Source organism: Melanostigma gelatinosum (assembly GCF_949748355.1).
Source record: "Melanostigma gelatinosum genome assembly, chromosome: 6".
In the NCBI taxonomy this organism is placed as follows: domain Eukaryota; kingdom Metazoa; phylum Chordata; class Actinopteri; order Perciformes; family Zoarcidae; genus Melanostigma; species Melanostigma gelatinosum.
In genome coordinates this window covers 16,922,579-16,938,734 of record NC_136639.1, presented here as the reverse complement: position 1 = coordinate 16,938,734, position 16,156 = coordinate 16,922,579, and the positions used below count along the sequence as shown (strand labels likewise).

At 41.5% G+C, this 16,156-nt stretch overlaps 1 protein-coding gene across 1 annotated transcript in view; it reads left to right on the top strand.

Moving 5' to 3' along the window:
- The window catches only part of grid2 (glutamate receptor, ionotropic, delta 2), a gene marked incomplete at both ends in the record, with an annotated part of 423,012 nt that overhangs the window by 369,027 nt on the left and 37,829 nt on the right, over nt 1–16,156 (top strand). Inside the window, one exon of the mRNA XM_079271038.1 lies at nt 527–722. Coding sequence (XP_079127164.1) covers nt 527–722 — 196 coding nt within the window. The remainder of the gene's footprint in view (nt 1–526; nt 723–16,156) is intronic.

Here is a 16,156-nt window from a genome sequence, read left to right as displayed (position 1 = left end):
TCATGCAAACATACGAGTGCCAAGCCAGAAGCGCCGCAGTAAGAGATTTAATCCAGGTCAATTACCCTTGGAGCTCTGTGAATAACAACTCTTTTCACCACTTGAAAAGAAAAGTGAGGTCATGTGTGGGCATGCAGTCATATTGGATTTGGCTCATTATCATGGGCCGACAAAATACAGATGGATCAACTTCTCATTTGTCGGACAGGCTGTTCAGTCCAAAGCTACAGTTACAAAGTTACAAAGTGTCATCCTTGCAGCAGATGAGATAGCAGTGTAGTGCATTGTGGGAACTTGTTGCACAGTGGGCATGTTAAAAATTAGGCATTGCGAGCTCCATTACTCCAGCCACCAAAGAACAGCTAAAAGGTGGCTCTAGTATCAACACAACAGTAACACCCAGTGGATGAACTGAGCCCCATGTGTGCTGTGGTGCTGATCATGCAGGCAGAGTCTGCATGGAGCTTTCAGTGATGGAAACAATGTGAATTCTAACCTTTGTCACAACTTGTCTCTCTCTCTCTAGGTCCCTCCAGGACTTATCCAAGCAGACAGATTTGCCTTATGGTACAGTGTTGGACTCTGCCGTATACGACCAGGTGCGCTCCAAATCTATGAACCCCTTTGAGAGAGATCCCATGTACTCCCAGATGTGGCGGATGATTAACCGCACCGGAGGAGGAGATAATAATGTCGAGGAGTCCAAAGAAGGCATCCGCAAGGTAGGTCTTTACCTTTTTAATTAGTTGTCACTTCCAAACAAAGCGCCGTTGACACGTGTAGAATCACCGTGGTTAGTAAAACAATCATCGGAGTCGAATGACTACAGTGATGTGTTTTGCATACGGGGGACTAGGTGCAGTATGACAGGAATATCAAAGCAATTATTCATTACTCTGAGCAAATTATTTTCATTCAAGGCATCATTTGTCAACATTTGACCTTGTCAACACACTTCATTTGGTTGTATTGTAAAAATCAACCTGAGTGGCGAAACGAGTCTCCGAGGTTGTCACATCGATGACTTATATTATATTGAATCCATCTATCTACCGTATTACATATCTTTCAGATACTGTTGTAATTCAAGTTACGGTTAAACAATCATATTCAGCCTCTTTTCTGCAGTGAATACAGCAGGGCTTAGGCCGTTAGGGGATCACATTTGAATTCTAACTTATCAACATTTGCTGTTTTCTTCACTTTTACATATTTGATGGTATAAGGTGACATTTGCCCTGAAAACCAGGTGAATCTCATGGTTTGATAACACCACAAGAATCCCAGAGAGAAATTTCACTTGAAAGCATTGCTGCCCAGCTTTATGCTAAATGTCCAAACCAATCATAAAAACAAGTCGTGGGACGAAGGGACAGCACGCTGGGTGCAGGTGCCAGTTGTCACTGAATAACATAGGCAGCTCGTAAATTATGTCACATTGCTTTTCACATGTAATGATACCAGTAATTCAATTCAATTCAATATATTTTGTACAGCCCAAAATCACAAATCACAAATTTGCCTCAGAGGGCTTTACAATCTGTCCAGGGACAGACACCTTACTGGTGTCTGGACAGATAGCAGATAGCAGATTCCAATAGAAGCACCCAGCATGTGTTGACAGGTCCAGCTTTGTAGAATCCAAGTCAAATTTCCCCATGGAGAAAATAAACTATATATATATATATATGGAAATTGGAAATTCTTCTGGTATACATTATATCTCATCCTACACAGCTCAGCCTCATTCCTGTTTTGATATACAGCTCATACAGCTCAGCCGGGTCGTCTGTCTTGATAAGGGATAACTATCTCAACGATGTTAATGATACACGGACAACACGCACATGGTAAAATACTTAATTCCCTCGGTGATTACCCAACATCATAAATATCTGACTGCTGCATCTCATTTGCACGCAACCCGCTTTCTGTTTGCATCGCCCTTCTCTGCTCTAGTGAGGGTCTCACTTTATCCCTCCTCCTCCTAGAATATATTAGACTTGAACTGAAGCCAGCGTCGGAGGCGTTGGAAGTGTTGGGAGGACTGATTAATTAATTGGCTGGTGGTATTTTTTTAAATGTGATAAATGCAGCACATAACAGCATATAAGCACACAGCTATTAACACTCACTCACATATGTTGCTCATTGGCAGCGGTGTTTATTGAGCACATATAACTAATTAGTGGTGTGTCCAGGATCGTGCACGAGTCAGACTTTTATTGCTAAGCGGAGCCATGTGTGTGTAAATTCAGAAGACATTCATTCTCAGAACTCGACACCAGCAGCTTTACACACACACACGTTTGGCATACCAATTCAGGCATCTTTTTTTTATTCTTTTATAGAATGCAACTAATTAAAAGTCATAATATTACAGAAATTGTCATTTTAATGCAGGGTTCATGAAATTTTTTGTGTGTACACAGAGTGAAATTCTGAACTCGCATCTAAAAGAGAATTCATGAGTTTTAAATACTGGCAATTTCTCAATCAATTTGAACTGTCACATTTCTTTAAGTATGTAAAAATCCGAAAATATTGCAACTTTGACACATCAATATTGAGGAAGAAAAAAGTGAGGTGAGCATGGATCTCGGTCACTATCACAGAGCAGCGTAGTACAGAAGGATAATGTCCTCACAGTGTCATTTGTTGACATCGCTGGACAGGCTGGCGAGTTCAAACAAACAATGTCATCATTGCAATATATGAGAGAACAGCGTGTTTCTTTTTTTAATGATATCTACCACCACTGTTGATACAGTATGCCAGGCCAACGAAATCAATGTCGTTTTCCACTGATTGGCTACAGGGAGTGGTGCCAAAAAATCAGTTCCACCCTGTGTACACACCCGTGCCACATCACAGCGTCCACAGAGCAGCTAAAAGGCAGACTGTGGTATCACGACAGCAACAGCAATTTCCAGGTGATCAGCTGAGCCTCCAGCGTGCGGTGGAGCTGACAGAGTCAGCGTGATGCTCACAATAAGTGCACGGCCAGAGACACTGACAGACATCATGCTTGGATATTTATAGCACCTGTTTGCTTGTTGACTAGCGTGGCCATTGCAGCGTCAGACCATATAGGGGATGATCTGGAGATTGCATCACCTCATCCACGGCTTTAAAGGAGGATTTAGTGCAAATGTCACCTTGGTTTATCAACCTATTACACACAAGTAAGCCTGGCACAATTGTATGATTAATATGTAATTCACTTGCGCAAATATGAGAAGAAATATGTTTAATAATGTTGCCAAGTGCAGCTTTAAGGGTGGATGGTTCTTATAGCCACTGACACCGAATGTTCTGTGATGGGTAACTCATATAAATAAGGTTGCTTTGCTATGGCAGCAGAGTGTGAGCAGGGAGGGGTGACAGGAGGCGAAGGGCTGGTCGTCAGCACGATGAAGAGAGGGTTTGGTTTTGGTGGATAAATTCTACATGACAGAGGTGACACCTCCAGAGTTGCAGCAAGCACTGCACAGCAGCAATGACAGAGACCGCAAGAAGGAGGCAGACCCTTTCTTCTCAAATTCTCTCCCTGGATTTGATGTCTCTCACTGCACCACGGGAAATTTGAAAACCTCTGCGCTACTATCCTTCTGTGTTCTGACACTTCTTGTTGTCCCCTCGAATTTTACCACCCTCTCTATATTTCGTCTCTTTCCTTTTCCACCTCTCTTTCTATTCTTCCTCTCTGCACCCTCTGTGTCTGTCAGTTTTTTATTCATCGACATTGCGTTAAAGGCTACAGGCTGCACTCTAGTGGTGCACTGATGTCCGTCCCCTTCTCAGAGCTGCATTAACACCAGTGGATGTTTTCTTCCTGCTGCAGTGACACTGTTGGCATGGTTGATTGCATGTTTAAACCTGCATTGAAACTCAAATTGTATTATTTAATGATGCCTGAACACAGTGAATCAAAACTCGACTTCAATTTACTCAGTCAAAAAAACGCTTTTATCTTCCTCTACGTTAAGTACGTCCTTTCAGAGAAAATTGATAAGAAACAATTTTACATTGGAGCTTGTCACATGAAGAAAAATAGATATGTCAAAGGCTACAGTAAATGATCTCTTCCTCTCAGCCGCTTTTCACAAGGTCTGCTAAAAGCAGATTCATAAACACTTAAGGTAATTGTCTCCTAGCGACACAGCTGCGCCAAAATCCGCTGGAAAAGATCCATTTTTCGTCCATAAAATCATCAAAACGTAAGTTTTTTTACCCAATATGTTTTGTCGTGACCTGTGGCTGATATTGGCATGTATCCCCATAACGTTTGAACGGTTTGAAAGAGAGTAATTTCGAAAACGATACGCAAAGCGGGGTCGAAGCGCGGCCCTCTGGATGTGCTCATTCGCCAAAATCGCTCCGTGCTTTCTCGTCAGAGACCAAAACAAAGAGTATAGTACTGCAGTTTTTTGCCCAGAAAAACGTGGTTTTGTGGTAAAACTTGTAGTATTCTTCTAGATATGATCTTAGTTCATGTATAATTGTGTTTTGCAGTGTGTAAAATGGCTCCCGTGGTTGTTTCGCCCAGAATGTCTTTGTTACACAGGTATTTAAAAAAAAAATTTAAAAAATGTATTCGTATCGCAAAAGTGAATTGTACACAAGTACACCCCCCTACCCCCCTCTAGCCCCCTTTAAAGGGGGCTGTCGTGTTCAAGAGGTTAAAAATCCCTTCGGTTGAAGACTTTCAACTTGTTCTGATTTCTTTTCATGCTGACAAATATATTTGGAAGCCAGTGAACACAATACCTGGAATAGTCATTTACCTGGAATAGTCATTTCGGAAGGCCGTGATGTGATTACAGACCCCATGAGTCGGTCAGACTCGGACATCTTTTGTGCTCTGTCTCCGTTTGATTTATTTGGATGTGTTTGTCGTCTTCCACCTCGTCGCTTTGCTATATTTGATTCCGATGAGGTTAAGAACTTGATGCATTTTTTCATTCCCTTCAGTGGCATTTTCTCTCTCTCTCTCCTCTTCCTCATGCCGCTCTACCTCTCTCGCGCTTTCTCTTGGGGCCTTTTCTCTTCCACAACAAACCTGTTACTCCTTTCTGTCGCCGGTGTTTCCTGTGCACGGTGGATTGTCTTGCTTTTCGGTTTGGGTCTCCAGCAGCAGAACAATATTAAATGTCAGAACGGGTCAGTGTCTGAGCTATCTCTGGTGTCACTCACATACAAATATAATATGCACGTGCACACACACACTCCTTCCAATCAGTGACACGCACATGCACACACAAAGCCAGCTGCAGGGTGAAGCTTGTCACATGTGTATGCGTCGCTCCCATTTCAGTCAATGATCAAGACGTTTAATAAACTGAGGTGTTGCACCTCAGACTTGATATCTCATTAACTCAGTGTCGCATATATATCAAAGATGCTGCGCACGCTGTGGGTCACTGTTTGATATAATGACGTCTTCATTTAAGGCATTGCGTTAATCAGCTGTGATTGTCTCTAGGGGGGGGGGGGGGGGGGGGGGGGGGGGGGGGGGGAGTATTTTTTCTCAGTGTGTGTGTGTGACGCTAGCTAAGGAGCTCCTGACAGCTCAGCATTTGACCGTTGTGCTAACTTGCAAAAGTAATAACAAAAATTTAGTATCAATTACTTACCCTCTTAATTACTTTACCTCTGCACCCCCCTGGACTGCAGCCTGTAAATTACTGGTAATATGAAGTGTCATATCTTCTGTCATAAAAAGGGAAAGTAAGAGTAGAACATGGTGACTCCCCTCAGCTAAAAAATACATTTGAATATAAGTTGTTAAACAACCAGCCAGGTCTGCAACATCCAGTGCTTTCACACTGTTTGGTTTTTTCTGTGCAGTATGTATGTGCTGTTCATGTTTTTGTTACATGTCCATGGCTGTGTTTCATAATATTAAATCGGTGATCACATCATGATTTTTTTTTTTCTGGCTTAATTCCAGCCGTTAACACTGAAGACAACATTGAAGTTTTCTCTGATTGGCTCTTAAGTCTTCTCACTATAGCGCAGGCATGCATATATACAAGCGTGGCATGCACACACACACTTAATCTGAAACAACCACGAAAACCTTTACATTTACATGCTCAGGCACATACATGTGTGTGCAGAAACACACACACCTGACTCAGCTGATGGAAGTGTCCTGTGTGAATCTATGACAGCTACTCTGTCAGGCCTCAAGACTCTCTAATGACTGCTGAGTGATTTTAGAGTTGAGTGGATTGCCAGTTTGAGTGATTTTCTGTCTGTACGACTTTCTGCTGCATTATGGGAAGGATCCACTTTAGAAAATGCGTCTTCTCCCAGATGTCCTTGCACTATATTTTATCATTACCCCCCAAGTCTCATATTGATGGCAGCGTCTTAAAAAGAAAAATACTGTATTGAAACGTTTACTCAAATCAAGGGCAAACAATTGGTGAAGGTCCAGTTCATTAACAAAGTCTAATAATACTTTGACAGGTAGATATGTTAGTGAATGTACTATCCGTCCAACCTTACCCTGAACTGATCAGCTTTGAGCATTTCTTGAAATTCAGAATTTCCCACATGCATGTAACAGCCAATCAAGGCTGAGAAACAGGACGAGGAAGAGAGGGCAGGCTGGCGTGTGGGGAACAGTGAGTGTGATCTTAAATGCCTCATACATATGTACATATACGGATTATACTGTATGGAGGACATTCGCCTCAGCTGAAGCACTTTTGCATTTCTGCTGTCATTTGCAGAACTCCTTTTTCCGAACAAAAGTATTTGAATTTCAAATTCCTTTTTTTGGTCCGGCTGATAAGGCCGCACCAATCAACAGAAGCACACAGTGGTTATTCATGTTGTATTATCCCCGAAATTCAATTGATATATCCTTTAGGCATGTGCTTGTGCTACTTTTTTAAACTTATAACCCTTCTGTCAAATGGATTTAACTTTTCTGGCCCGCTGGAGTTTTACTGAAAACATTATCGATGATGGAAAATGAATTCACTTCTCACACATATGCTTTACTCCTTTCTGGAACAAGCCCATCACTCAACATCTGCCCATTTAGCATAATGTCTCCAGAAATTATGATAAAATATACCATCATTTCTTCACATCTGCTACGTATACCTCGCTACTGGAAGTAAGGCGCTGTATAATGCAAGCCTATAAGCTTTCACCAATTTAGCATAATGACTTCAGTGATGACGATGAAGGCTGATTCCTAAGATAGAGCTCTCGGCAAGGCTAGAGCTGATGGTAAATCAACCAAGGCCTGTTTTGATCCTTCAGCCCTGGATGATTGAGACAGAGCAGAGACAGATGAAGGGAGGTGAGGAAGAGGATATGGATGGTGACTGGGTGCTAGGGGAGCGGGGAGGAATTGGGAAATTTAGGAAGGTGGAAAGTGAGAGATGAGGGAGGAGCGAGGGACTAAAAAAGGACTGGAGACGGAGGTAGATGGGAAAGGGAAAGAAAGAATAGCAAGGAGAGGGAACGATGGAGGGGTAGATGGAGACACAGGGACCGAGACAGATTCAAAATGTAGGAAAAGAGGGTTGAGGGAAGGGATTGAAGAAATAGAGGAGATTAACGACAACAAGCTCAGAGACGGAGGAGGTGGGTGGATTTTAACACCATGTTTTATTAATACATAAATTCTTTATTTTCCTATTGCTTTAATGGAGTGTTGGGCGCATTAATCAGTTGGGCTAAAAGCCATCATAGAGAAAAAAAACACTCAATCAAACATGAGAGAGAGGATTTGGAGAGACGGAGAGAGGGGCAGGATTTGTTTGACTACAAATGAGGCCCTCTCCTTCACTGACAATGATGCGTTAAGTGGCCCGGGTCATATTTCCACTCGCAGTAAAACTTAATTACTTGGAGCTTGAATTATTATTTTGACATAAGAGGCAGGATGAGAGAGAACAATAGAAGAAGAAAAAAAGAATGGGTGAAACGTGGATGGATGGACGGGCAGAAGGAAGGAGAAGAATGACTAATACAGGAAGTAGTGATGGTGATAAAGGGAGGCAGATAGAGGAACAAGGAAAAGTAGGAAGAGTAATAGGAAGGCTGGTGAGAATGATGACATAAGTGCTGGGAGGGAGAGATGAATTGTAGGAGCGATGGTTAGAATGTAAACATAACGGAGAAAGAGAGAGTAAGCTTTGGGAAGACGGCACTGGAGAGTGACGGTGAGCAACCACAGGCCTCTTCATATTCTGTCTTACTCCTCTCCCTCCCTCTCTCTGTCCACCCCTCCAGCTGTCATCTCCCCATTCTCCCTTTTTCCTTAATGGCAAAAAAACCAACACGTAAATTCATGTAGTTGTGTCTAAAGATTTCGACTCTCTGTCCTTTAGCAAGCAACGGCGAACGGGGAGAGGTGTTGCTTGTTGTGTGTGTGTGTGTGTGTGCGCGCACCTGTCGGTGTGCTCTCAACTTAGAGAGGCCTCTCCAACTCCTGCTTACCCTCTCACAGCACAGTCAACAAGAGATCTGTAGGCAGCGGCGCGTGTGTTTGTGTCAGCGTCACGGCCCTTTAAGGACCTCCTGCCAACCAGCCATTGGTCAGGGAGTTGCCAAGGTTACCGAGCAGGGTGGCCCAGCTGTGTTCGGGTGACAGATCTCAGTGTTTGTGATTTCTCTCCCTCTCTGTTTGAGAGAAAGCGAGGTTGACTTTTCATGAACAAAGCTTTTAGGTCTCCGGGTGGCATGAAGTTATGTAACGCGAACATACAATATCCTTCCTGTGCTTCCTCTCGTCTTTCCTTGAACTCCCCGCCGTCATTTCCTCCTTCCTCCTCTTGTGTGTTTTTGGTTTTGTTCTTTTAAAGTCAGCACTTGGTGCTTGTGGTATTATTTGTGTAATGACATGGTGCAGTTACCGAACAGCTGAGGCAAGACGCATTTCATTAGATTTAAAAATAATCATAATAATGTCATATTGTATGTGTTTGTCATGTATTTTATTAGATTTGAGTGAAATCCCTGCAGAGGCATAAGCTGGCTTGATATCTATCTGTCACTGTGCCTGGGTATGACTGCTGCAATATCCTCTGTAATAACCCAGCTTCTGCCAAGACCAGAAAATGCCTTTTTTGTCCCTGGCTTCTCTCATTTTCCTTTTTCTAGTAGTGCAAATCACCCTGACAGGGAAAAGAGAACGCTCTTCTCCTGCAGAGTCTGATAGCTCATTCGAATTCAACACAAGCCCAAACAGCAAACATATTTTCCTGCTGTTACAATTCTCTGCCTGCATGATGACAGTGTTTCTGTGACTCAGACTCAGATTCAGGGAGAGCAGATGAAAAGAGGAATACAGGAGAAGGAAATGGGGGGAAATTGACTCTACATATTAAAGAAAGGAGATGGTCACGATTGAAAGCGACTTTGGTAATAAGGGAATGATGTAAGCTAGATGTAAAGAATGGAAATGCACTTTGATAGAAACCACCCTTGCCAATTGTGGTGATTAAAAATCTGGCATGTTTGCGAGAGAGGTGAGGAATCGGGCTGGTGTCAAGAGACAAGAGGGAGAGAAAGGAGGGAAGTCAGAAGAGGGGATAATAACTGTTTTCTTTAATAACGGCAGAAAGACATGAATCTATTTCGGTCTATCTATACTTTCTCGTTCCATATAATAATGAAGCTTAATTGCCTATTTATCTTCTCGTCTTGCCTCTGCCTGCCACGAGTCAAGAATCCATCTGACACCCACACAATCGTCTTACTCTCAATTTAGTTGTTTTTCACTCCCTTTTCCTTTTTCTCTCTTCTTCTCTTGCCCTCTCTCTGCCTCTCAATATCGTTTTTTCTCTGTTGCTTTTTTCCTTGCGTCTATAATAACTACGCCACCTAACAAGGAAACCGATGAAAGTCAGCGGATGAGGACTGTAATTAATGTGCAGCTCTATTGCGTCTGTGAAGGCATTTGATTTATTTGCATTTGTGTGCGCGTGTTAGCACTTTTACATTTAGAAGTGTGTGTGTGTGTGTGTGTGTGTGTGTGTGTGTGTGTGTGTGTGTGTGTGTGTGTGTATGTGTGTGAGTGAGCCCGCATATCCTACTGTATAAGAAGGCATGTCTGTCTTTGTTAATCATTGTTTCTTAATGCTATGATTCTCTGCAGAGAACTTGCTTATCATCATCAGCAGCATTTGAGGATGAGATAGTCCGTCAGGGACATGCTGCTATTGTCATGCGTGTTCTAAAGATGGATTTCATGAAAGCAAGGAAAGATTTTAAAAAGTATATCCAAAAACTATTCTAATTGTTGTTGTTTTCATTAAGTTAAGACAGTCCAGGACTAAAATAGGGGTGTTCACCTTGTTTTCATTCTCAGGGCGGAGCATACCGACGCCTGGTCACGTCTATTGGCGTATGTCTGAGACCACCACACAATGCGCCCAGGTTAACCTTCCTCCTGTGTTAGCTTTCTGTTACCATCTCTTATGTTAACGGGTCAGTTTTTACCCGTGTCTTAAATCAGCTGTAAAATACACTAAAAACAATTATCTATCATCCAATTTGTTTTTCATCTCTTGGTTACCTTGTTAGGCTTCCTTATCCATGAAAATATTGGTTTTAATATTTTTGCTGTGGGCCTCTGGGCCTTTTCTTTGTCAGTATACCCCTCGATTTCAATTTAAAAATGGTAAAATTAACCTCAAGAGAATCATATAAATAAATAAAAGGTTGTTGTGTTACCTGACTATGACTGAGGGGTATTAGAACATATCTCTTAAATAAATTTGTTTTATTAATTTTTTCATTTTAATATAATTAACGATAGTAACATCTATGGTGTTACGGGTCAATTTCGACCCATATATAATTACAAGGATTCAGACCAAATCAACCAAACACTTTTGTAAATTCAGCTAATGTATTTTCAGGACAATATGAAATGATTAAAATCCATAGTAAATAATGAAACAATTCAGAAAATAAAGGATGGTGTCTCCATTGCACCTGCAAACCTTTGCCTTCACCTGATGCCCCAACATTTTCTGCAGCTGTTTTGCATCATTCAAAATAGTTATCTCCCACAGGCATAACACCTAATAGGGGATTATGTGATTGTGTGCAAGTGTGTGCGTGTGTCTCTCTGTCCATGGCTAATCTTGCATACTACTGGACCCATCAGCCATTTGTTTTTGTCCTCATTTATATTAAAGGGTCTCTAATGGTTGAGGTGATTCACACTTTTTAAACAGCTAACTTAATTGACTTTTATTGTTTTATACTGTCATTGAATGCTGACTCCTTACTCCTCTTAACCGGCTGGTAGAAAGGAGCCGCAAGTAATCAACTGCTTCAGTTTGAAATGTTGTGTTATCGGGATTAGATATTGTTCCTGTCCAGATTTGCATGTCAGGTAAGCCGCAAACGCTGATCCAGTCGTATTCCTGATCAATTTTCTTCCACCAGCACTGATGCCTGTTCGTGGCTCAAAGGGGTAGTAGTGCGTAGTGTGCATTTTAGTGTGTAGCGAGTTTGTGTGGTTCAGCGCTCTGCGTAAAAGGACTTCAGGTTGCGATTACGCACGTGAGACACGGCTGAGACGCAAGCCTGCACAGAGCCAGTGCACACATCTGCATAGCTTAAAGCAGGGGTGGGCAATTATTTTCCCCAAGGGGCCACATGAGAAACAAGGACTGTTGTGGAGGGCCGGACCAACAGACTGAACTCAATCAATTAACTTTGTGTGGGTCCATGTTGGAGTCGATGGCAATGAGAAGGCGGATAAAGCAGCAAAAAGGGCTTTGAAGAGTGGGAAAAATAACGTTAATGTAAATATAAGTAAGTCAGAAGCTAAAGTGGTGATTAAGGGACAAATCAAAAAGATATGTCAAAACAAATGTAATAAAGGGAGTAAAGGAAGATATCTGTTTAAAAAGAAACCGTTGGTTTGGAGCAGGATCTAGTGGACAAACTAGAAAAGAGGAGATGTTTATGACAAGACTAATGAATGGCCATACTGGTCTGAACAGTTCCCTCTATGTTATTAGAAAGCATAATAATGGAAAGTGTACATTTTGTGGAGAAGAAGAAACTGTGGACCATGTTTTATTGTCCTGTCAGAGGTAGGAGTCAGCGAGAGAAGTTTTGAAAAAATGTCTGAGAGAGATTGGAGAGGAAAGCTTCAGTGACAAATGTTGGAAACCTTTTCTGGAATATTTAGAGTCAACCAGATTAATGAATAGAATTTGAGAAAAAAATTAATTATTCATTTTTTCTATTTTATTACATTTTTTCTATATGTAGATATTTATAGATATGTCTTTATTTATTTACACACATATGTATATGCAGTGGTGTATAGTAACGAAGTAGAAATACTTCGTTACTGTACTTAAGTGCTGTGGCCACCATGACCATGGACAAGGAGTTGTGTTGAAAATAATTGGGTTGTGTTCAACATAACATATTGTACATAAGTATACTTTTGCATCAACTATGAACTTATCATCATAATTCTCAGAAAAGCAATATGACACTATGAAGGAGTTGTAACAGTGCGTTTATAAGTATGCTCATTCCGACTAGAAGATGTCCTTGATTCAGCACCATGGACAGTGACAGACAGTCATGATTCAGCACAATGGACAGTGACAGACAGTCATGATTCAGCACAATGGACAGTGACACACGACGCTTGATTCAGCACACAATCCTTGATTCAGCACCATGGACAGTGACACATGATCCTTGATTCAGCACCATGGACAGTGACACACATGCCTGATTCAGCACCATGGACAGTGACACACAATTCGTGATTCAGCACCATGGACTGTGACTCGCAATCTTGATTCAGCACCATGGACAGTGACACATTCGTGATTCAGCACCATGGGCAGTGACACACATTCTTGATTCAGCACCATAGACAGTGACACACGATTCGTGATTCAGAACCATGGGCAGTGACACATGACCCTTGATTCAGCACCATAGACAGTGACACACAATCCTTGATTCAGCACCATGGACAGTGACACACGATCCTTGATTCAGCACCATGGCCAGTGACAGAGAGTCGTGATCCAGCACCATGGACAGTGCCACACGATTCGTGATTCAGCACCATGGACAGTGACACACATTCGTGATTCAGCACCATGGACAGTGACACACGATTCGTGATTCAGCACCATGGGCAGTGACACACGACCCTTGATTCAGCACCATGGATAGTGAACACAATCCTTAATTCAGCACCATGGACGGTGACACATGATCCTTGATTCAGCACCATGGACAGTGACACACATTCGTGATTTAGCACCATGGACAGTGACACACATTCGTGATTTAGCACCATGGACAGTGACACACGACCCTTGATTCAGCAGTAGAGGGCAAATGCATAATATTATGTTCAGCAAAACATATCCACTTGATGCATCAGGTGAGTGTTTTGAGAAAGGACACATGCCTTGTAAACTCCTATGGGCCTGATTTGTACAACAGGCAAATGTTTTGCTCAAGCTGAATCTGCAATTGGGTGACTGCTACCATCATAACTCCATCTGATCATCCACAAAATGACTCAAATATCAAAACATGATCAATACTAAAGCAGCAGCGAAAGTAACAACCCAGTCATTACTTGAAACTGAAAAATGTCCTGTTCATCTTAAAAAGACAATTCTAATAGAATGTATAGAAGTTACATTGTATTATAATGTAACTTATTTACATTCTATTAGTGCAGTGACACATGACCCTTACATTTAAAAGCATTCATTCGACTCAGATTACTCCGACTTCTTTTTCCTAATAATAGACCTCCAATAAAGAGCTTCGTGGTCATAATGATATCACTCACACCCTTAACGAGACAACTCACCTTAATGATCCGGAGAAGAATGGTAATTTATTGCAACAAAATAATTGCACCAACAGGTGGCTCATACTTCTGAGAGGAAATAAGCAGACGGAAACCTAAAAGCAATCACATTACCTGTAAAACAAAGAGATATTGATTTTACAATAAACACATACATTTGGTGGGAGACCTCGTTTCCAAACCAGCTGCCATATAATTAAAATGTTTTAAGGGAATGGAATCATGAATTATTATAAATTATTATTATTGTTTTTATTTATTTTTGATATTTTTTACATATTTTCTGTCCAAGGTACAGAGATGCATTATTAAAACACTTCTAGGCCTGCAGGAGATTAAAATGCTCTCAAAGATTGGCTGGGAGAAACATGGGGGGAGGTTGAGCACAAAAGCAATTTGGCCAATAGAAACCCAAAGAGCAAAGTTGCTAAGCTCAGACAACGTATTAATCAAAGGGCCAAATGCCCCTGCTGAAAGAAAAATAACTTTTCCAGCACATTTTTCATCTGCCTGGTCTGTGTCAAGTCTAGCCAGCTCCGTGACCTAAAGCTAAGCATTAGATAACATTTTCAATTCCAAGATACAAGAGGATGAAAAAGAACAGCGGTAGATGAATCACTGTTACTCCCTTGTGTTTTGTTTTTAGGAGAGAGTTCAATTACTGGATTGTAGATAAATTAGGGGGACAAAGGAGGAGGTGGAGGGTTCTAAAACGGAAAACATGAAATAAATAGTTTTGGTGGCAGGATATATGGTTACAATTGACCCCACTTTCTTATCCTCATCACCCTCAGCCCATTCCATTTCTCTTTCTTTCCTCCCTCCTCCTTCCTTTGGCTCTCGTTCAGAATGGAAAGCTTCTCCTTCTGTCTTTTCTCAGCCTTCTCCATCTCTCATATCTGCTCCCTTCTTTCTCTCATCATTTCCCTTCTTTTCTACCCCCTCTACTTTCTGTTCCTGTTGCATGTATGATTATTTTGTGATTTTTCATTATTTCCCTCTACTCTATTTAGTTTGTCCTACTCCTTCCCTTCCTTCATTCCCTTCTCTGCCCCCTTTGCTCTTCTGCGTCTGGCCAATATCGAGTTTCAAATCCACCCTCCACTTTCTCTCTCTCTCTCGTCTCCCTCCATCTCTCCCCACTGTCCTCTCATTTTCATGCAGCTTGCTGGGCAGCCATGCTCTGCGTCTTTATCTCTGTCTGTGGAAGAGGAGGCAGCCTGGTGCCAGCAACTAATGGACTTTTAAAAAACACAGATAGCCATGCATCACAATCCGGACAACTAGGGAGAGAGGATTTGGAGGGAAGCCGAAGGGAGAGTGGTTTTCAGAGAGAGATGGGGGCAGATGTACAAGGGAAAGAGTGGTAGTGAAGGAAAAAGTTAAACTCAGATGTTCCTCTAAAGTAACAAAAAAGTCCCAATGCCCGTGGGAGCAGTAATCAGTAATGACATCTGCAAACCATTCTCACTCGTCTTAAGATGTAACACTGCTCAACACTTGCCATTATTTACCCATGCAGCCTCATCAGCCAGCCTCAGCATGGTCATGCAAAAAAAGAAGAGGTTTATGAACATTGTAATATGTTGTGTTGCTGCATGTCGTTGAAAAGCCAGTAATGAATCGAGAATTATAGCATCTCAAAGAAATAAAAAGAAAGAAAGAAGTTTTTGAATGAAAAATAATACATTTCACACTTCAAAGCTTTTACAGATGTTAGATGTTGGATTTAGAATATAGAAGTTAAACATATTTGACGGAATGTGGAAAAATAACACCTTGTGGTGTTCTATGTGCAGAGGCAGCAGTTAATCTATACAGCTGTTTTCTATTATGGGGGGGGGGCTTTGTTTGGGTGTAAGGCAAGGCAAGGCAAGTTTATTTGTACAGCACATTTCAACAACAAGGTAATTCAAAGTGCTTCACATGAAACCATTAAAAGCATAAAGGCAAAAGTAAAGGAGATTACTCGCACACAAACCACGTCTGGAAAAGATCTCTGCCGATCTGCGTTTTATAGTGTACGCCTTGCACGAACTCGGTCCCGGAGGAAATGGCGATATATTGTGCAGTCCTTTTAAAACCATTAAAATCATCAAAACATAAGGCAAAAGAAAAGGAGATTTAACAGTAATTAAGAACAGTGTAAGAAATAAAATACAGTAGTAAAATGCAGAAATGCAGGAAATTGATTAATATATGAATTGAATGTGGTTCAATTAAAGGCAGCAGCAAACAGAAAAGTCATCAATCTTGATTTAAATGAGCTGAGGATCTCAGCAGACCTGCAGCTTTCTGGGA